Below are 22470 nucleotides of genomic sequence, written 5' to 3' on the forward strand. Positions count from 1 at the left end.
ACCTTCTGCTCAGTGACGTAAGCTGGCAGCAAAAGGACACACACTGTGTAGACAAAAGGCAGAGTGGTGGGTGCTAAGGAGAGGGAAGGGAGTGTTTCCTGGGGGCAGTGTGCTGTTGACTAGTTAAAATAGAACTTTCGTGTGTATTTCACCAGTGACTTCCCACCTCCCAGAGACCTAAGAAAGACTGAAGAGTGCCTTTGCCACCTGCAGTTGGCCTCCTCCATACAGACAGAACTGGGATGCTCTAAGGGACAGTCCTCTGTGCATCTTGTGTGTGTGTACATGCGTGGTGTGCATGTGGAGGATGGGGCAAAGTAACTCCCCAATTGTGGTCACAGTGACGGGGAAGCAGCTTGTGCTCGGTACTGTGTTTTGGAGGGAAGTCTGGATTTCCTTGTTTTTCAGATCATTGTGTTTAACAAACAATGAAATAGTCACCGCAGTCATTTTTCCCAAGGAATTCCGTATGCTGTTATTTTTTTTGTCAGACTCTTACTAAGCGCCTGCCTGTTGGTGCTGGGCAGTGTACCTGGCATGGAAGTGACATGGCTGCCCAAAGCCATGGGGCTTGCCTGGACACTGGACATGTCACCTGGACTGCTGCTTTGCAGAAAAGAAAGGCTGTAAGTGAGCACGACTGTACAGTTGGCTTGAGGCAGAGGTTGTGGGGTTTGCCCCGAATTCCCTCTGGCTGGAGTCTTCCTGTTGTCTCTCAAAGACAGAATTGGGGAACATTGGGGATGTGCATCACTGGGCAGAGGTGTTTGACCTGCACAGGAGATGAAACAGTTACAAACTCAGTATTAAAGAGTCTGTTTCACTTTACATAGCCATTTTGAGAGTATCCCCAGGCATGCCAGATTTCCTGATGCTCAAGAAGGGCAAACAAGGAGACGTGGTCACCTGGTGAAGGGTAGTTATGCCAGCACGGGACACTTGAGTGGTGCTTCAGAGGCAGTGGTGCTGCTGATGTGCTTAAAGAGTTCACAGTACACAGCCCACCCACCTCTGGAACACCTACCAGGGGATACAGGTGCTGTTAGAATGTCTGAGACCAGGGCTGGGGAGATGGCTCAGTGGTTAAGAGCACTGGTTGTTCTTCCACAGGTCCTAGTTCAATTCGCAGCAACCACATGGCAACTCACAACTGCCTGTAACTCCAGTTCCAGGGGACCCAACACCCCTACACAGACATATATGCAAGCAAAACACTAATGCACATAAAATAAAAATAAATTAAAAAAAAAAAGTCTGAGACCAGTTTGGATGAATGGGCACAGTAATACCCAGAAGGGTGGTGTGGAGGGAGGCAGGGAACAGGCCTCCAGACCCATTTTTCATGGCCTCTCTGAGGAAATGGGGACTTTGGAAGCGAAAGTACTGTCAGGGCCTGTGGCATCCTTTCAACCAGTTCACCTTCAACAGGGCCACCAAGCCAGGTGGAGGCTTCCCAGTGACTCGGGGTATGTTTCATTTGTTCTGTGGCCTTTGATCTTGGGGGACTTTATGGATCCTTAGACACAAGTGTTTCTGAACCCCATAAATCAGCTTGTCTATCCTTCTGGTGCCACACACCTTCCCACCGAAGTCTTCGAGGCTTCCCTGGCACCTGAATCTTGCCCACCTGACTGGCCTGCAGGTTTCCATGACTCCTCTCCTCCAACATTCCTTCCCTCCAAGCAGGGCTGTGGTGTCCTTTGCCTTGCCCTAGGTCTTCTCTGGGCTCTTTTCAGCCCTAGACATGGAAAAGGAAAGGCTGCTCTTCCAAAGGTCAGAAAAAGGTGCCTGGGAATGGAGGCAAAATTCCAGGCTACTTTGCTCAAACCTAGGTGAAAGTAAGTATTGCCCTAGGTTTTCCTTTGCCTTCCTGGCACAGTCCTCACAAGTGCCAGATTCAGAGGATGTTATTGAGGCGGGGACGTGCCCTGCACCTGTATTGCTCCTGTGTACAGTGCCACACAAATAGATGTCTAGCACAGAGTAGCCTAGTCACACTTACACATAAGCAGAACCATAAGAAGACTATGCTCCTAAAGGTACCAGAGGACCCCCTCCACACACACACACACACACACACACACACACACACACACACACACACACACAGAGCCACCCAAGCTTCCATCTAGGGGTCAGTTGCCTTCCACTTATACTTCCTTTCCAGAGTCCTGGTCACTGACATAACCTATAAAGTCTCTGACTCTCCTTCCTCTCTGGAAGCTTGTCTTGAGCTACTCACTTCCACTATCTGACTATCTTTTCCTTGGACTCAGACCAGCTCAGTACTACTCCATCATCCTCAGTACTACTCCATCATCCTCAGTACTACTACCCACTGACATCTGGTAAGACATTCCTTCCTGCTCCTAGGTAAACCCCTGTCCCAGGCTGCTTTGTCTGTTTTCCTGCTGCCAAGCATGACAGTGTATGCCTGCTGGGTGGAGTGACTCATGCTGATGGTGGCTGTGTGTAGGGGGGAGCTCTCTGTGCCGCCTGTGTCAATAGATCCTCAGGTGTATACCTCACCCCATCTTCTAAATGAAGTGGAGGGTAAGGCAGTGGGAGCACCTCATTGGGTGCCACTGCTACTTACTAGCAAAGCCAAGGAGACCTCTCCAACACCCATACCCAGGTTCCCAGCATGGAACAGGCTTGTTCCTCCTGGTACTATTGTTGGGCATGTTGAGTTTCATTTGGGAAAATAGTACGATGTGTATGACATCTTTCCAAGCATCGCTGTCCTGTCAGCTTTTTCCAGGAAGTGGGGAAGATAGTATTGAATTACCTGGGTATGTGTGAGACTTGATTTCATAGGAAAGTTATACGTTGATACCCACATCCCTGATGCAGCATTCTTAGTCCTGAATGAGGTTGAAGAGGGAGGAGGGCACCAGACAGACCCTGCCTCACAGCCTCTGTGCCCTACCCGCCAGAGCCTTTTCCTACAGGTGCTCAGGACCCATTTCTTTTAGGAGCCGGGTGCCATAGGGTTCTCAACCTTTGTGCAGCTATGGGGGTGGTGGTGCAAGGACCCCTTAGTCTCATGTCGGTTCAGAAACTAACTGGCCGCGGTGTGGACCCTGGAAGTGATTAATTTCCTCCATACATCTTGCTCTACATGGAAGAGAGTTCAGCACTTGGCCATGGGCTTGGTGATGGATATGTGTCCATTAAGTGTCTTTAGCTTCAGAGCTTTCCTAGCCTGCATCCTAGTCTGAACCAGTGACTTGGGGTCAGACCTGTCTGCATTGTCCTCAGACAGCTGTGTCTGCAGTACAGTGTGGGCATTCATGGGGATCTGTTCACCCAGAGCAAGTGGACTCCCTGAGCCCCTGCTTTCTTTCTCTTTGGAGAGGAAATCGGGGGGTGGGGGGAGTCTCTTAAGACAGGCTCTCGTGTGGCCCAGGCTAGCCTTGAACTGGCTGTATAGCCAAGGATGGCCATGAACTCCTGATTATCTTACCTCCACCTTCTAAGAACTAGGATGGTAGGCATTTGCCTTCCTCCCTGAACACTTTCTTACAACTGTGTAACTGAGCTGTGAATCCCTCCGGGCTGTGGGTGTAGAAGCTTAGAGGTGACATGTGACAGTTGAGAGGCAATCCTTTGAACCAGAGCTAGGAAAAACCACCTGAGTAGCTTCTAGTTTTATTCTTTTCTTGTCTTCCCAAGGCACTGGTTACTTCAGAATGTTCTTTGAAACTCTGTGGCCCTGCCTTTAGCCGGAGATGTGCATTCTTCCAGACCCTCCCTGCCCAGGGAGGCCCCAGTGTTAGGATCCAGGCATTATGTTACCCCCTGTCACCTGGTAGGATGTACTTTAACACCCAGTGTCTCAGCAGACCTTGCTTTGGTTCTGGTATGGCAGCAGGTGACCACGACCTGGCCTATGGAAAGGGCCCATTCTTTCCACGCTGTAGCCTTAGCAAGGCCATCCTGAAATGGGCTCACAGTGAGCTTGCTGTTTAAGATTCCTGAGGTCACTCAAGGATGCTGAGGTTTTCCCACGAAGAACTTCTTCTCACCAGTGCATGTTATCTTGGGGTTTTGTCCAGGAGTACAAACCTATCTGGCCTGGCAGGCTTGTCCATTGAGAGAAAGAATGAGTTCCTATTTCCATCCTGGACCTTTTGTTTTGTTAAATATTTATAGGCCACTTTCCCAGCCTCCCTCCCCCACAAAATACCAGTTTATCAAAAATGTCCTTGTGAATAGAAACCTCTGCATGTGACCTAAGCATTGCAGTGGGCTGTCCCATGTACACATAGTGACACAGTGAGTATTTCCTGTGAACAGGGAACCTTCCGGGTCCCACCATTGTTGTTCAACCTTTGCCTGGAAAAAACCAAAATTATTTACTAGGGACCGGCTTTCTGTTTGTTTAGGGCTTTGCTGGGAATTGCCTGGCTGAGACATCCCAGGGACGTGCTGGCAGCCGAGTGTTGGGGGTGGCAGCACCCCTTGCTCATCCTGGGCAGCTCTGGAGATGCGATGGGAAGTGTTAACTTGCCTGTGTGATGGAACAGTGCTGTCACCTGGTTAGAGCCAGTTCTGGGGCAGGGAGCTTTAACTATGACTCGGTAGTCTCCATACATGTAGCTGAAACAGGGCGTTTGATCTCCTTGGGGCCAGGGTCTGGAGTCTAAAATAGACTTCTGGGTAGACTGGCATGACAAAACAAAACAAAACAAACAAACAACAACAACAACAAAAACCAAACTGCTATAATGTCACCACTGGTGCTATTTTTGTCCCTGTGCTTGTGTCCTTGGCTGCTCTCTTTGCTTTGCACAGCTCTGAATGTCTATAGCCAATGATGCCACCCCTCAACCTTGCACAGCTAAACACAAGATTGCCTAGTCATGTTTCTGCATTCCTCCAGTACACAGTGCAGTACCTGGTATATCACCAGGCTCTCTAGCAAGCAACCACCACCCTATGGCTGCTAGCATCATGTGGAGGTCTCACCCTGTACAGGTCTGTACCTCTTCCAGGAGTGAACTTGAGGTCGAGTACTGGTATGACTGGTCATTATCCTGTCACAGGTACTGTGGAACACAGTAGTGTCAGCTGAGTGGCCAGCCATGACATTCCTAATGAATATAGCAAAAACTGGCAAGAATCGAGGCCAAAATGTGGAGCTTAACATTGTAGCTAACATTCCTACTTGAGCAGTGGTAGAGTAGAGCAGAGGCAGACCCAACAGTACAGAAAGGCATGGCCGTTCTTCAGGGGTGTCCTAGTTGATTTTTTGTCAGCTTGACTCAAGCTAGAGTTATCTGGGTAGAGGAACTTCAATTGAGAAAATGCCTCAATTAGAGTGACCTGATTCATGATTGACATGACCCAGGCCATTATGGGTATTATCAGTCCTGTGCAGGTGATCCTAAGTTGTATTAAAAAAAAAAAAAAAAGCCAGGAAGCAGAGTTCCTCCACGGCTTCTGCATCATTTCCTGTCTCCAGTCCTGCCTTGAGTTCCTACCGTGACTTCCCTCAGTGATGAATTATGAACTGAAAATTGTAAGTTGAAATAAGCCCTTTCCTCCCCGATTTGCTTTTTTATCATGATATTTATCAGAACTATAGAAGACGAAGGCCTTGTGTTAAGATTGACAGCTCATAGTCCAGTTCTTGTCTCTGCCCCTGGAGCCAGTGAGTGAGCAGCCCCAGATGCCAACAGATGGAGTGGCTGTGCATTAGACTTTACCGATGGATATTGAAACGAATTTTATAAGCTTTTTTTGTTTTTTAGTTAATTTATTTTTATGTGTCTGGGTGTTTTGTCTACAAATATGTCTTTGTACCACATGTATGCCTGGTACTCACGGAGGCCAGAAGAAGGTGTCAGATCACCTGAGACTGGAGTTAGGGATAGTTATGGGCTGTCATAAATGCCAGGTCCTCTGGAAGAGCATTCAGTCCTCTTAACCACTGAGTCATCTCTCCAGCCCCTCCGTAAACTTTTTGTGTCAGAAAGTATCACAGCCATTTTTTTCTTGTCTTTTTTAAATTGATTTTATTGAGCTATACATTTTTCATTTTTTTGTAAGATCTGTGTAGAAGGCAGCATGATCTTGGGCAGCAGAGTTTGCTCACCTGTTCTGGAATCATAGCTTTTGGGCTGTGGTGGCTACAGCTCTCAGTTCCTGCAGAAGTAGTGACAGCTGGTCCAAGGTCTCCTATCCCTATTCCCGGCCAGCCTCCTGCTCGCCATGCCCACCTGGAGGAGCCAGTACTTTTCACTGACTCTCATTTGCTGCCCCAGTAAGTGTCGGTACATGACCACACTCAGTAACCAGCTCTTGGCTGCTTCAAAGGCCATTGTGGGTGCAGCAGGGCCTTTTGTTCAACACAATATGTGCACACCCTGTGGCCAATAGATGGATGCATAGGACAGCTAGAGATAGCAGTGTCATGTCAAAGTGTCATCAAGTTGGACACCTTGCTCTAGAGCCTGCACTGTCTGTTTATCTTCTGTGAGAGCATCTATTGTTCTCCTCTAGTCTGTCGAGTTCTGTAGTAAACTACTCATCTGTAGTCTACACTAGAGATGGGAAGCACATTATTTTCCCATCTGTGTGCTCAGATGAATATCTGGACCTGTCTTTCCCACTGTCTGAGGTACTTCCTGTCCCTTTGCTAGATGCTACAGACTTATGAATATGTCAGTCTTCTGCGACTCCTGTCTACCTGTATGTGTCATCTGCCAATGTGACTTTGCTGAAGTCTGTGTTCCTAGGGGCTGATGCCTGGACCTACTGATATGATGCCAGCCTCTGTTGATGTTGTCACTGTCACCTTACAGGGAGAGTTCCGGCCAGTGAGAGCACCTGGGTTAAAGGTCTTTGCTAAGAGACAGCACAGTATCAGTTCTAAGGAGGGACTGTGGACAGAGAAAGGTCCTGGCCCATGCGGGCCTTGTCTCACAACTTGATCGAGTCAGCAAACCTCTATATGTCCTGTCTGGCTCTTGATTGGAAAAGGGACAAGAGGACTTGTTGGTCTCAGTGTCCCCAGGGAGCCATAGCCTGACTGGAACAAACCAGGACTTCTGGGTCTATATAGCATGGAACCCTGTATTCAGGGTTGGGTAGGCACTGTGGGCAGCAGAAGGCAGTGGTACCTCCTGAATGGATAGCCCTCCCCTATTCCCCAGGTGTTGGCACAGTGACAGCAAGAGGGTTGCCCTAAGCAGGAGAGGGCAAGCCTGCTAAAGTGTCCCATAAAGATGTCCCATGCACACAGGAATGATTTGGGCTCCTTGTTTACTTTGAGTTGGTGGTGTGACCCGTGGGAGGCTCATGGCACATCTCTTTCCTCTGAACCCCAGACTGGCCTTGCTCACTCTAGGTCGTTTTGAATAGGGGTTGTACTGAGACACAGGGCATGTGACACGGTTATTTCTGAAGGCAGACAAGGGTAATATGGCCAAGAACAGCCTTGGCTTCTTGAGTGCCTTGCCTAGTAAGGCTGAAGAGCTCATACCATTCCCACCGGCTTGTCCGACAGAACTCACTGGGCAAACTCTAGTTTCCTGAATCTTGTCTGTTCTGCTGACTTGGGATGGGAACAGATCTAGCCTTCCTGTGGCCAGGCGCGGCTGCAGAGGTCAGAACACATACCTTAGACCCTGGCACAGTGCCCTGGTACCGAATGGCGTGATGGCAAGGGGTTCTGCAAGGTGCTTCCTCCCTTACACTTGCCCTCCTCCCACGCAACATTTATTTTCCTTGCCAGCTCAACATGAGTCTGTTTCCTCAGTGTCCTTAGAGTGTGAAATGCTTGTCTGATGAAGTGGTGACGTGCCAGGCCCTTTAAATTTTAAACAAACTATGGGTTGTTGTAAAATGGGGAGAGTTGTGCTGTCACTCAGAGCCTCCCAGTCACATCCAGGACATATGGTGTGCCATTGCTCACCCAAGTGGCCAGTCACTGCCTTCGTAAGGATAACCAGCACTCTGACTTGTAGTAGCAGATTCCTCTGTGAGGCTTTGGCCGTCACTCAAGGGAGTGGTGTGGTATGTGCTCATGAGCAAGGATCTCTGTGGTCTAGAGAGAGGCTCATGGGAACTGCTGGCAGCTGTGCAAGTACATTCTAGTTGCTGTGCAGTACTCTGGCCTGTGTCAGGACCATCATCCTTCATCTGCTCTGTTGACACCACATTAGAATTTACGTGACAGGGAGGTGGTATAGACTCTGGTGTCAGGCTACCCAGGTCTATCCTATGGCTACCACATTTGCTGTGCCATGACTGGACAGTTAGAAAAACTAAATGGAAGAAGGGGCATTGGGTACTGGCTGTGGCCCCTTGGCTCCAGCTGGTTACGTGTGGCTTTATACCACCCCAGTGCTTGGGGGCACTCACTGCCAAGGTAACTGAGGGTCTTGGTGGCTCTGTAGGGTCTTGGTAAGACCTTCTGTGATATTTTTCCCCAGTAAGGTCCAGAGTTAAGTGACTCTTATTATTCCTGCAGTTGTAGCCACTATGTCACTTGCATAGTATGATATGGAGAGACGGGGCACTGAAGGACTTTGCAGCAGCTCAGCCCTGCTAAGCATGGTGGCCCTGAAGACAGAGCCCAGTACTGGTCCAAGGTCTGGAGTACATTTTGTTTAGCATCCTCAGAGCCAAAAGACACTCCGAGAAAAGGTGTATCCTGAGGAGACTTGAGGGGGCAAGAGTATGTGTTTATGTGTGGTGTGTATGTGTGATGAGTGACAGACTGTGTGTCCCTGCAGGCCTCCCTGAGCAGTACTACAGCCTCACCTGGTTCCTGAGCCCCGTCCTCGGCCTCATCTTCACACCGCTTATTGGCTCTGCAAGTGACCGGTGTACCCTGAGCTGGGGCCGCCGGCGGCCCTTCATCCTTGTGCTGTGTGTGGGGGTCCTCATCGGTGTTGCACTTTTCCTCAATGGCTCTGCCATCGGTGAGTTTTTGCTGAGCTTACACTAGTGCATGCTTTGGGGGCCTTATCTTATCTGGTGACTTAACTAGGTCACTGTGTGCAGGGTCCGGCTTGGGCCGCTGGGGGCCTCCTGGTGGAGACTGCAGTGGGGAGCTTGGTAGTAGAGCTGGCCCCACATGGGAAAGCTGGAGGAACCTGTTCACAGGGAAACGTTTCCTGTTGTGATGGCTTGTTTTAATGCGCGTCTGACACCACGTCCTGTTTCCAGAGCGATTTCAAAAATTATCTTTTCTTTTTTTTGTTCTCCTTTTCTTAGACGTGGTAGTGAAAATGTCCAGAACCCAGTTTGCTGTTTGTTTTCTTGGTTCATGCCTCATGTGTTGTTTTGCTTCTTTCTGTTGTTTTGTTTTTAATTAAAGCCACTCCGTGTGGGAAAATATTTTCTGCCTTGCGGGCACCCTTCAGAACTAGTGGAAACAATGCCTTGTTTTTTTGGCTCAGCGAGTGAAGGAGCACAGTGTGGTTTCTGAAGCACAGGTCTGCCCAAGTTCCAGTGGCAGCAGGACTGTTGACAGAGGGTCCCAGGAGACTACCACCTCCATGGGGACCCACAGATCCTCAGGACCAGGATAGGGGACAGTCTGTAGCAGCTTTGGTTCATTCCCCTCCTGGCTGGAGTATCTCCTTGCTAATTCCTACCTGCACAAGGCAGCCTCCTCTACCAGAAACTGCTCCTATCTAGGAATTTGGGGTTGCCACTTTCCTGGCATTTGCTGCTGGCCTTGGGCCTGTCAAAGTCACCTGAAAGTGTTCGCAGTGACATGTATAGAGATCATTCCTGGGATGGTCCTGGCCACAGGTAGCCAGCCTGTAGGCACCAACTCTCTTGCCAGTGGGCCTCCTGGGCAACCCATGACCCAGCGGGTTGAGGTTCAGTCAGAGGACTGTACTTCATGGCCAGGCCTGTCTTTGCCCCACCTCTAGTCCTGAAGGTTGGTCCCAGTATGAGCCGTCCAGGGCTGGGTATTGATCTCTGGGTCCAGGCAGGTTCCCCAATCAGGTAAGACTTGGTGTATGAGGGCAGCCTTCTCAGAGGTTCTCAGTGCCTTCTGAGGCTATATGTTCCTACTTAGATCTGTATAAACTTAAAGCCTGTGCCTAGCTTGGATGCTGAGGCAGAGCCAACCAGCTCAGGGAGCAGCAAGGGAGCTTGGGTTGGTGGGAAGAGGAGGAAATGGCTTCTTTAGAGCAGTGGAGGTGGTGGCCCTTGCACAGCCACTGCAGTTGATGCCAGTTGTCTTACCAGCTGGTCTGGCCACTGCTGCTAATGGACAGAGGAACAGGAAACGTTTCCCTTTTTACTTGAAAAACTATGAGGGAAGAGAGAAAGCTTATCATTGCTGCTCTTACAGAAGACCCAAGTTAAAGTCCCAGCATCCACATGGTAGCTTACAACCATCTCTAACTCCACTTCCAAAAGATAGGATGCCTTCTTCTGACCTCTGCAGGTATCAAGCATGCAAGAGGTGAACAGCCATACATGCAGGCAAAACATCCATAATAAAATAAATATTTTTTAAAAGAAGGAACTCTTGGAGGCTGAACAGAGGAGTACACCCACAAACCACAGAATAGGATGAAGCTTACTGCTGTCCTGAAAGCATTTTTCTCAGGAGCCCAGCAGTTAGCATTGGAGTCTGACTGTTTCCCTATGCTCTGTCTAGGTCTGGCGCTCGGCGATGTTCCCAACCGGCAGCCCATTGGCATTGTTCTCACGGTGCTGGGAGTAGTGGTCTTGGATTTCAGTGCCGATGCAACTGAGGGGCCCATCCGTGCCTACCTGCTGGATGTGGTAGACAGTGAGGAGCAAGATATGGCTCTCAACATTCACGCCTTCTCTGCTGGTAAAGCACCATGCCAGGCCCCGGGTGGGAGGGAGGAATCTGCTCCTTGGTGGCAGTGACCAGTGCTGGAACCTTAGGAAGCACCATGGTTCACTCCTGACCCATGAACCCAGCAGAATTAAGGGACTGAGGAGGAGGGCTATGAGAGAGTAAGGCCTGCCTGGATGATAATGCCTGCCAGGTGGATTTGGTGAGGACCCCACACTGACACTGCCTGGGGACCACACAGGTGGGCTGGGGTTACTTCTAGGCCTGAGACTCCTTTTGTCTTGTATTTCTGATTAGAAATAATGTTAGACCAGTCTTCCGATCTGTGCTGTTGTCAGAGTTGTTTCCTTGTGTTTGTCTTCACTGTCCTTTGGTTCTCCATCTCGCTGATTTGCCACATAACCCAGTCCCCCTGTGTAAGGCCCTGTGTTGGACCTGAAACTCACTGTCACTTCTCTACCTACAGGCCTTGGTGGGGCTGTTGGCTACGTGCTGGGTGGGCTGGACTGGACACCAACCTTCCTAGGTGACTGGTTCCGCACACAGAACCAGGTGCTGTTCTTCTTTGCTGCCATCATCTTTTCAGTGTCAGTGGCCCTGCACCTCTTTAGCATTGAGGAGGAACAGTACAGCCCACAGCAGGACCGCAGTCCTGAGGATGCCACCCTGCCCAGCACCAGTGTCCAGCCTAGTGCCCCAGCCCCTGCTATCCGCCTCAGCTCCCTCGGTGGGGGTGTGCAGGACGGCAGCCCCCTGTTCCCAGATGAGGTGCAGTCAGAGCACGAACTGTCCCTGGACTACCTCGACGTGGACATCGTGCGCAGCAAGAGTGACTCGGTGCTGCACATGCCTGATGCCACCCTGGACATGGAGCCTGAACTGCTCTTCCTGCATGACATAGAGCCCTCCATCTTCCACGATGCTTCCTATCCCAGCACCCCCCAGAGCACCAGCCAGGAGCTCCTGAGGGCCAAGCTGCCCCGCCTGTCTACGTTCCTCAGGGAGTCCACCAAGGAGGACGACACCTTGCTTGATAATCACTTGAATGAAGCTAAAGTCCCAAATGGGAGAGGTTCCCCACCAATGGATTCACTCAGTAACCGCTCTAAAGTGGACTTGAAGCCCTCAGTCATGTCTGGTTCCATGAGGCGGCGTAGGCACATGTTCCACAGGCATGCTTCTAGCACTTTCTCCTACTATGGTAAGATTGGGTCCCACTGCTACCGCTACCGCAGGGCCAATGCAGTGGTCCTGATCAAGCCATCGCGAAGCATGAGTGACCTGTATGACCTGCAGCAGCGGCAGCGATCCCGGCACCGCAACCAGAGTGGGGCCACTGCCTGCAGTGGGGACACAGAGAGCGAGGAGGGCGAGGCGGAGACCACTGTGCGCCTGCTATGGCTGTCCATGCTGAAGATGCCCAAGGAATTGATGCGGCTCTGTCTCTGCCACCTACTCACTTGGTTCTCTGTCATCGCAGAGGCTGTCTTCTATACTGATTTCATGGGCCGGGTTATCTTCGAAGGAGACCCCCAGGTGAGCACCCTGTGACTAGCAGTTTCACTGCCCAGGAGAACTAGGCAGTCTCAATGTCTGGAACTTCTTGGGAGCCTATATGCACTGCCCTTGCACTCACATGCCCATGTGGGTCCGGGGGGTCCCCAGCAGGTAGCTGGCCAGTGCACACTTAAATGCATGGTCAGTTGCGCAAGCTGAGACAAAGTTGTGATGGTGGGGTCTATGGTGACCATTTGTGAATGCTAGGTTCTTTCACACAAAGGACCAGAACCTCTTTGAATATTATAAATGGAGTGTTGGCTCCACTATCAAAGTAACAGCCTATTTTTATTCTTACCAGGCCCTGCTAGTGGTTCTTGCCTTGCGCCATGGCCCTGTGGGTGGTCACAGTGGTCTGTTACACCTTTTTCAGGGGTTAACATGTCATCTCAGACTCATTTCTGCCTATCTAGAGCAACCTTATTTCAGGGCCACAGGCAGGATTCCACTTCTCATTGTGGGAAAGAGTTGCCTGTGGACTGGGAGGGGCTGGAGGTAGTTTATCAGATACTGACCTGGACTTGGGTTGATTCTCCTCCTCACTCTCAATCTGCCTGCATGGAAATGCAGAGTAATTTCTTCTGCCCTGAGGATAGCAAATGCCCACAACCTCCTCTCTCTGCAACAGACCTCCAACTCCACCTTATGGCATAAGTACAATGCTGGCGTGAAGATGGGCTGCTGGGGCCTGGTCATCTACGCTGCTACTGGTGCTATCTGCTCAGGTGAGATCAGGGGATCCTGACTGCTTTCTAAATAGAGGAAAAGCCAATAAAGTCAGCTGCTGTGGCTTGGGATCAGGTGTTTCTGACACTTGGAGGCCATCTATGTGCTGTTTGTTCCATGGCACTGTTTAGTGTGGTTGTACTTGTGTTTTAACATGTTGTCACTGCCATGACAACCCCAGCTGCGGCCCAGCAGTCTGAGGGGCAGTGGAACTGGTCCAGACTGCCAAGGACAGGAGCTCTGATGAGTGGGGTGATGGGCTCTCGTCCTAAGGCAGCATCCTTCACTGCTTTAGTTAGGATTGGAGTCCCTTCCCTTAGCTGCACACACTCAGTCTGAACCTGGAGTGGAAGTCTACTTTGCCTGAAGTAGGTGAAGAGGGTAGGGCAAGACAGGTCAGCCAAGTGTCAGGGTGACAAAGAGATTCCTCCTGGAGGAGGTGGTGCCTGGGAGAATCCAATCAGAAGACAGTATCCTGAGGCTGGCCCAGAGTGCTGGGGAACACAGAATGACAAGGGAAGGGCCAAACTTTCCCCGAGGATACCTGGGTGGGCAGTCAGCAGCCCAGGGAGGCCACAGAGAGCTGACTTTTTTCAGAAGTGCTGGAGTCCCTGGGAATACAGGTAGGCATGGGCTGCATGGTTCAGGTGGGCAGGTCTTTATGCCTGAAGGCCTAGGTTCAACCAGAGGGTGGCAGTGATGGCGGTAAGGGGTATATGGAGGCAGCAGCTCTGTCATGATCCTTGTGGCCCTCTCTGCAGCCCTGCTACAGAAGTACCTGGACAACTATGACCTGAGCATCAAGATCATCTATGTGTTGGGGACGCTGGGTTTCTCCGTGGGCACTGCTGTGATGGCTCTATTTCCCAATGTCTACGTGGCCATGATCACCATCAGCACCATGGGCATCGTCTCCATGAGCATCTCCTACTGCCCCTACGCCCTCCTAGGGCACTACCATGACATCAAGGAGGTACAGCAAACCTGTGGGTGCTGAGTGGAGGTGGTGATAGGGTCACTTTCGAACCCTACTTGGCCTTAGGTCTGGTTGGTCATCAGGGGCCCCCATCTGTGCTCAGTTCCCTTCTGTCCCCCTTGTCTTCTCTTCTGATGAAGGCAACAGTTTCCATTCTCTTAATCATTCCTTGGCCACAAGGTCGTCTCTGAACATCCTGGTTCTGGGCCCTGTCACAGCTGGGAATAAGAAGCTGCCCTGCCTACTTCCCCTTTACCATCATGTCCCCCACTAGTGGGCATTTTCCTGCCCAGCTCACTGTTTGGTTGGACCCAGCTGTAGAAGCTAGCCTCAGTGTCCTTCTCTCTTGCAGCATTTGAAGAGCCACTGTTAGCCACTGCCTCGGAGGTGTCATTGCTGGGGCCTCTGCAGAGTGATTGGAACCAGGTGTAGAGGAGCACAATTATATATCCAGCGTCAGGGAGCTGAAGGCCAGAGGGTTTAGACTTTAAGATCCTTCTCAGCAAGTTCAAGGCTAGCCTAGGCTACTTAAGACCCTGGTTTAAAAGATAAAACAACAACAACAAAATCAAGCAGCTGGGCATGGTGGCACATAGCTTGAATCCCATTAATCATTAAAGCAAAATCAATTTGCTCAGGAGGTACACAGCACACCCACTCCTAATCAAACCTCATGGTGATGGTGTTTTGTAGATGAGCTCTACAGGCTTCATACTGTTGAGGCTGAGCTACTTGCTGGCATTTCAGACGTGGGTCATACAGAATTGCCCAGACCAAGAAAGATGGTGACCAGAGTCTAGAAGGTCTTTCTCCCCCTGCTGCCCTGATCTGACCTGCATCTGACCTTCCTATAACTAGCCTGGCATTTTCCACTTCACCTCATTCTGTGTGGCTTGGGTAGTAGCATGCCGAGGCCCACCACTGGTCCCAGGCCTCTGTGCCACCTAATGTCTGCCCAGCAGGTTCTAGACTCTCACGTTCTTCCCCCAGGTGGGTGTTGTTGGAACCCAGGGCCTCCCATCCTGTCTTCATTGTTGCTAAATGGCCGCACAAGTGCATGTGCTATGCTTCTGGCCATTTTTCTCCGTCCTTGGATGTTCTTTAAAGTAGGTCTGCAGTGAGTCTTGATGTCAAGCAGCATGAGCTCCTCAGCTGTTAATCAGGGTCACTCCAGCTGTCCCATTGTAGCCTAAACTGGTCTAGAACTTGTATAGAGCCCAGCCTGGCCTTCAACTCGTAGAAATCCTGTTCTCTCCCCCTAGTGAGTGCTAGGACTACAGACATGAGTTTTCATACACATTTGAAAAAAAAACAAATTACTACTTGGTTTTGAGACAGGGTCTTACTAGTATCCCTCACTGGCCTGGAACTCACAGAGATCCATCTGCCTCCATACCCTAAGTGCTGGGATGAAAGATATGTGCAACCACACCTAGCTAATGTAACCCCCCCCCAATAATTTCAAAGATTATTCTAATATCTCAGGGAGATAGCTTAGTGGTTAAAGTATAAGTATAAGGACCTGAATTCAGAACCTATGTAAGGCCCTGGGTATGGTAACATGTACCTATAACCCCAGTGCCAAGTGGGCAGAGACAGAAGGTCCCTGGGGCTCATAACCTAGACAACCTTCTCTGAGAGACATTGTCTCAGAGAAGGAGGTAGAGAGCAATAGAAGACAACACCTGATGTTCTGATGTTGACCTGTCTCCATGGTGTGTGTGAACCTGTCTCCATATAGGATGTGTGTGTGTGTGTGTGCTTTTTCTTTCTTTTTTCTTTTCTTTTGTTGGTTTTTCAAGATAGGGTTTCTCTGTGTAGCCCTAGCTGTCCTGGAACTCACTTTGTAGACCAGACTAGTCTTGAACTCAGAGATCCACCTGCCTCTGTCTCTCATGTACTGAGATTAAAGGCATGAGTCACTGCTGCCCAACTCACACAGATTTTTATGGTTTTTGCTTGATTTCTATTTTGAACACATGGATTATTCAGAAGTACATTGGTGAATTTCTGACATATTAGGAGTGGTTTTTTTTTTTTAGTTTTTCGAGACAGGGTTTCTCTGTAGCTTTGGAGCCTGTCCTGGCACTAGCTCTTGTAGACCAGGCTGGCCTCGAACTCACAGAGATCTGCCTGCCTCTGCCTCCCGAGTGCTGGGATTAAAGGCGTGCGCCACCACCGCCCGGCTCATATTAGGAGTTTTAATGATGATCATGGTGAGCTGGTTTTTAGTAATCAAAATCAGAGAGTGCACATGTGTATGATTTCAGCCCTTAAATTAACTGATCACTCAGTCTATGGGCCAGCATGTCCCATATATATGGTGAAATTCATGTTCAACCCTTGTGACCTCTCCATGTCCATTGGGTACGGTGGGGTTTGTTTGTTGTTCAGCTGTTCTGTTCTCTTTCTGGCTTCTGAGAAGTGTGTTTAAAATCTCTCTTTCACTGTGGTGTCCTCAAGTCTAAAATGTGAGTGTGGTTTTCATCTTCTGGGTAGGTTGGCCTCCATATCTCAAAGACAAAGTCTCCTTTGGAGACTTGGGTGAGCATAGCCATGCAGTGCACAGGCATGCTTTTATATCATGTTCAAGAAACATGAACAAACAAAGCTGCCCAGTGTTCCCTGCCCTGTCACCTGAGCCCAAATGCACGTGAGCGACTTGAGCTCCCTGCTCTCCAAGTAGATAGATCATCAGGGTGAGGTGGGCACTCCTGTGTCTGCCCTGCTTCTCTTCCTTGGGACTGGAGGCAGTGTCCTAGGGAATCAGGTTCTGATTAAGTTGCAGAACTGCTTCTGCAACTGCTAGAATTTTCTACCTCTCCTGCCTGCCTGGTGCCAGGTAAGACCTGGGGCTCTGGAGATCCCAGCTGGGCAGCTGCCTAGAAGCTCACACCATGTGGATCTCGTCTCTTGACTGCAGGCAGTATCCACAACCCTGAGGTACAGATGAAGACTACCTTCCCTGCACCTCTCATACTTGTTTCCCTTCTCTTGCAGTACGTCCACCACAGTCCAGGGAACTCCAAGCGTGGATTTGGCATTGACTGCGCCATCCTCTCCTGCCAGGTCTACATCTCCCAGATTCTGGTTGCATCTGCCCTTGGAAGTGTGGTCGACGCTGTAGGGACTGTCCATGCCATCCCTGTGGTAGCCTCCGTGGGCTCTTTCCTGGGTTTCCTGACAGCCACATTCCTGGTGATCTACCCTGAGGTGTCAGAGGAGGCCAAGGAGGAGCAGAAAGGCCTGTCCTCAGGGCCTGCTGGTGAAGGCGAGGGTGGAGCAGGCAGTGAGAAACCCACTGTGCTGAAGCTGTCTCGGAAGGGGGGCCTGAGGGGATCCGTGGAGACAGAATCCATGGTGTGAGCCCCAACTGGCACATTCCACAGCAGAGGGCAGGGTGGACTGGGGGCTGTGCTTGCCAACACTGTGTGAGCTGGAGTTCCTTCCCAGAGCGCAGTTCAAGTTTAGTAGGTGTTAGGTGTAGGGTAGGTTTGAGCTATTAGGCAAAAATATCACACTAATTACCTTTCCCACAATTAAAAAAAATCATTTGAAATCTTTTTTATTGAAAAACTTAATTTCAGCTGTCTTTTATTCTGCAGGTATACCATTCTGCATGTTTTAAATTATGAAACATTCACAGCATAGTCAATAAGCAATTAGAAAATGCAAGGGTCTGCATTTCTAAAACAGTAATTGAACATGCAGAAGCTCCGACTCCCTTGGAGGTTGTCGTCTGAAGGCAGCAGACAGCAGTGCAGTGTCCAGATTGCCCGGCAGGTGTCTGGGGGCTCCTCAGCATCCTGCTGGCACTGCCTTGCCTCAGAGCAGTTTTCTCTGTTTATTTTAGAAACGGTATTTTCTTTTTTACAACTGTGGTTTTCTTAGAACAGCATCTCTAGCGAACTGGGCCCGCAGACCTGTGCATAGCTGTCAGTGCCTGAGACCATACACCAAAGCTGGGGAAGGGTCCCAGAGTCGTTTGAGCAAGAGGCAGCCATTCCCCAGGGCAGCCTCCAGACATCCTGCCCAGAGACAGCACAAAATCAGGACAGGAGTGCAGAATGCGAATTCCCATTGTGCCTCCTGCATGCTTGTGTGTGAGTTTGTCTGTGTCCAGTCTCTACCCACACGGTCTTCCCCAGAAGACCACAGGGCAGCTGTTGGCTCTGCGTGACACTTCAGTTTGTCTCTACATAATCTTTGGGAATCCAGGAACAGAGCTCCAGGCAATCACTGACTCCCGAGTCCTGCTGCAAGGCTACCTCGAGAGTGTGGGGAATAGGGCACGTGAGGGTGCCGAGGCCTACCTCCCTGCCACATTGGTGACATTGGTCCTCGCTGGAACCTAACTGAAATCTTGTGACCTCATCACCTGCTCCTGCTGATGGTCACTGAATGGGAATGAAGGCAAAGAGAAGCAAGTATCTGCCTGGGCAGGAGAGCTGTGACTCAAGAGCCCGGCGCAGTTTCCAGTCTCTGCATGTGAGCAAAACCCGGGCCTCAGGGAAGCAGGCTCCTCAAATGCTGCAGCTGTGGGAAAATCCTTTTCAAACCACGATCTCTGTTAAAAACTCCACAGTCCTGTCTCTTGGCTTGTGAGACCATCAGTCTGCGCTCAGGAGAGGGGAGGTCCTCCCTGGATGAAGTCAAACCCGTGCTCTTGCTGCCTCGATTGATGTTTTTACATAAAGTGCATGAGAATCATGCTGCAATATGAGCATTCTAAAGCAAATATATATACATATATATTTCAAGATGAAAGTAAGCCGTTTTTAAATAAATTACTTGAATTTTCTGTGTATTCAAAGGAATGCTATGTTTAACGTTCTTGGCAGGCCTGTCTTGCCACATTCCCACACTGGTGGCGCTTTGTAGTTTGTAGTGTTTTTGTGTCTGGAGAGCAGAGGTGTGTACTCAGGATACCTTCCATCTGCCTGGGTCCTCCCTCAAGCCTAGGCCTACAGAGGACTGGCCCCAACTTCTAGTGTTTTCTGTGTTGCCAGTTGAGAACAGAATTGCAAGTCTCCTGCTTAGATGGGAGAAGTTGGACTGCCAAGCACAGTCCCCACACTGAGCCCTCCAGCCAGCCAAGCCCCATCAGCCGATGCTCTGTCCCTCTGGGGAAGCAGGCACCTCTGGACTCCTCTCTTCAGTTAGTGTCCTTGGCAGGTCGTCCCTGTGCAACTTAGTTTCCTGTGGGGGTTTTAAGAGGGTAACCCTTCCTCCTGAGACTTCTGGTCCGTGGTACGGACCTCTGTTTTCACGCATCCTGCCTTCCCACCTTGCCATAGCAGGACAGAAGAAGGCAGGAGTGCAGAGAACACTAAGTTGGCAAAACCTGGCCCAACCCAAACTCTGGAATCATCATATCAAGTGTGGGTCTAGGAAGGTGCATGCTGCTCACAGCACCCCACCCATGCTGAGGCTCGGGATGCCGACCGTGCTTACTGAAGCCGAATGTCAGGAGATTTGGGTCTAGTAAGAGACCAGACCCACAGGAGGAAGAGAGATGGGATCACCACGTGCAGTCTGCCAGCCCTTGAGGTGCTAGCCTCCACTCACCATGATCTGAAGGAACACAAAAGACACTCTGTGATCATGGCACAGGCCTTGGCAGAACCACTGGTAAAATATTGTCACCTTAGATGAACAGCCAGAAACATGGCTGTTGTTGTCAGGTGAGGCTGCATGTCTGGTAGTTTTAAAGACCTGAACCTGTTAGGTGTTTGCATCGGAATCCAGCTGTCTGTGGGTGTGGCCCAGGTGAGGTTGGGCCGAGACCCTAGGGTAGCAGCAGTGTTGGTTTCTGGGCTTCCTTGCAGATAAAGTGAGCCATGGGCCTCAAGGTGGATGTGTCTCATCTGGGGTAGACCAATAGCCAGATCCTTTTGCCTAGCCCTTTTCTTGCTGAGAGGTTGTTCTGAGATTGCCCCATGGACAGCTGTCAGGGCCACTGATTGTGTATTAAGCCAAGGGAGGAGGGCTGGCAAGTGACATCGATGCTTGTATTGCTCAGAGCAGCCCAGGCATTTCTGTTTTTTGACCTGGGCTGTCAATCCAGCCTCCATGGGTAGTGCGGTCCCAGAGAGAACACCTGAGTAGCTCTTTTGTGAGAGGAAAGGTGATCACCTGGGCCTAGGGGATGGAAGGGTCAAGCAGATGCCCATTTGTGGCCAGAGCTGAGGCTGCAACATGGAGTTAGCTTTGTAATGCCTTGGGGCCTGGACTACATGAAAGCACCATGCGGGTTTTAGTGGGAATCCTTTGGTCAAAGGCCATAGAATGCACGCAGGTTACTAACAGAAGGGATTGATGATGGTCTGAACCCTGCTTTTGATGCCTGTCAAAGTCAACTCCAACCGTTGTTTTAAGAGAGGCCTCTTAAGATATGAGGCCCAAGTTTGCCTGTGCCAGAGTATCAGCTGGTAGGAAAGGGTCCACAGCCTACTTCCGGCTGGGGCAGAATAGCATGACGGCACTCCTGGTGTCTGGAAAGCTGGCTATGGGACATTGTTCTTAGCCTAAGATCTTAGCTGGAACATCCAGTCCTGCTGAGAGGTCTACACCCTCAGGCTCCCACCCTAGAGATGCTCAGGGCCCTGTGAGGGCTGATTTGGGAAAAGTTGGGAGGGAGAGGGCAGGACCTGGTTGGTAACATCCTGGAGTGGTCAAGATGTTGTAGAAGGTGCTTGTAGCCCCTCCCCCCCCACAACAGCAGCCAGGGCGCCCATTGTCTTATCTCCCTTCTGCCACTGGCTTGTGCAGCCACCCGGAGCAGATGGCTCCCTTTGTTTGCAGTCAGTGGTCGGTGTGCGGCAGCCATGGCCACATTTGCCACAGGTCAGTGTTACGGGACACCAGCTACTGAGACTGGACACTCCTCAACCTCACACACACCAGATGCCACGACTTCCCAGCTGTTCTGCTTCTACCCGAGCCTCTGTCTTCAGCCACTGACCAACACCTGGTGTGCGCAGGTGAAGCCACAGACGGGTCCTCCTCCAGCGGCTGTCACCAGCAGTGGGCTCACCCCTGTGCCTGTGAGCCTGAAAACAGTGCTTCCGAGAGTGCCTGGGGACTGCCCAGCGGAGCAGCCTTGAACGGACCTCAATGTGGCAAGCAAGGGATGCGCGCTCAGTAGCTCTTGTCACCACCTCATGAAAAGCTAGCATGGCCATCAGGGCTGAAGCCCGAGATGGCCCCTTAGATGGCAACCCTTGGGCCTCTAGGAGACCTTAGCTTCCTCTGGCAGCCCCAGCTGTGCGCCCCCCCCCCCCCAACGCCTGACAAAGGGACGTGGAGCGGGAAGCACGGTTGTTGGAAAGGCCTCGGCACAGGGGCGCTCCCCAGGCGCCTTGGAACAGAACTATTTAGTTCCTTTGTGAACTGGAAACAGGACCACTGTTATCAACTTATTAAAGTTGGAGCACTGTAATAGCTCTTGCTGATTTTAGCAATGGTTAAGTGTGTGTTAAACACATGTTACATTTTATGAGGAAACAGATTATAAGAGTACTATCACACATGATTTTGTTTTTTATAAGGTGGATGTTTATGTCTGCTTCTGTCCAGAGCCCTGGGGCTTTGTCTGTTCTTTGTCACATGCTGGGCCACTGGTCCCTGTATACAGTGTGGTGTATATGGCCTGACTTCTTCCTGCCAGGCCAGTGCCTCCCCTGCCTCTATTGCTGTTACGCTGTGGTTGACTCAATAAACGTTATCATTGCAGGTGATAGTGTGGACCTGTCATTTTTGAGAGACTGCTCTCCTGGAGTCTGTTGCGTCCAGGGTGAGGCATAATGTTCCTCCTGGCTGTAAGCATGGCCCAGTTCCTCAGAGCTCCCCTAGGGCCCACGGAATGGGTTCCTGCAGCTTAGGTCTCTAGCAGCCCAGAGGTGAGGAGATTGGGCCTGTTCCTGGTGCTGGGGTGGGGGGTCTCTTAGTGAGCAGCAGGAGAGGGGTCTGTTGGGAGCTGGCCAATCTAGGCAGTGAGTAGCTTTTGACCTTTGTGTGTGAGCGCACAGCCCTGGGTACTGGAGGTGGGTGTTCCAGTCCTTCCTGGGACAGAACATGTTATCTGAGTCTGGGTCACTCTCTGATCATGGAGCTGGAGTCATCCATGCCCATGGGCAGCTGTCAGCTGCTGCTGCAGACTCCTACTGCAGAGTCGTAAAGGACCCTTGAAGCAGTTACATACTGCAGCTGGGATAGAGAACATTGGTTTCTGACACACAGGAAGTGCTGGTAGTGACCCAGGGCCCTGAAGTCCTACCTCCATACACTCAAGATGAACTCCTGCACTGGAGAGAGCCAGGTATGTCACCTCTACTATCCACTAGCCCTGTGTACCTGAGATCTTGGGGTGGTGACAGGGAAAGAATTTCTGCTAAGGGAAAAGGGG

At 50.6% G+C, this 22470-nt stretch overlaps 1 protein-coding gene across 2 annotated transcripts in view; it reads left to right on the top strand.

Moving 5' to 3' along the window:
• The window catches only part of Slc45a4 (solute carrier family 45 member 4), a 72126-nt gene extending 50324 nt beyond the window's left edge, over positions 1-21802 (top strand). For both annotated transcript variants that reach the window (XM_050145118.1, XM_050145119.1), the window contains exons 3-8: positions 8745-8933; positions 10637-10816; positions 11271-12340; positions 12990-13086; positions 13849-14060; positions 17064-21802. In XM_050145118.1, the coding sequence (XP_050001075.1) occupies positions 8745-8933; positions 10637-10816; positions 11271-12340; positions 12990-13086; positions 13849-14060; positions 17064-17429 (2114 nt within the window). In that variant the 3' untranslated portion in view covers positions 17430-21802. The remainder of the gene's footprint in view (positions 1-8744; positions 8934-10636; positions 10817-11270; positions 12341-12989; positions 13087-13848; positions 14061-17063) is intronic.
• Positions 21803-22470: the final 668 nt, after the last annotated feature.

Source organism: Alexandromys fortis, unplaced genomic scaffold, assembly GCF_014885135.2.
Source record: "Alexandromys fortis isolate MF-2015 unplaced genomic scaffold, M_Fortis_MF-2015_v1.1 scaffold_2_1_26212458, whole genome shotgun sequence".
Taxonomy (NCBI): Eukaryota; Metazoa; Chordata; class Mammalia; order Rodentia; family Cricetidae; genus Alexandromys; species Alexandromys fortis.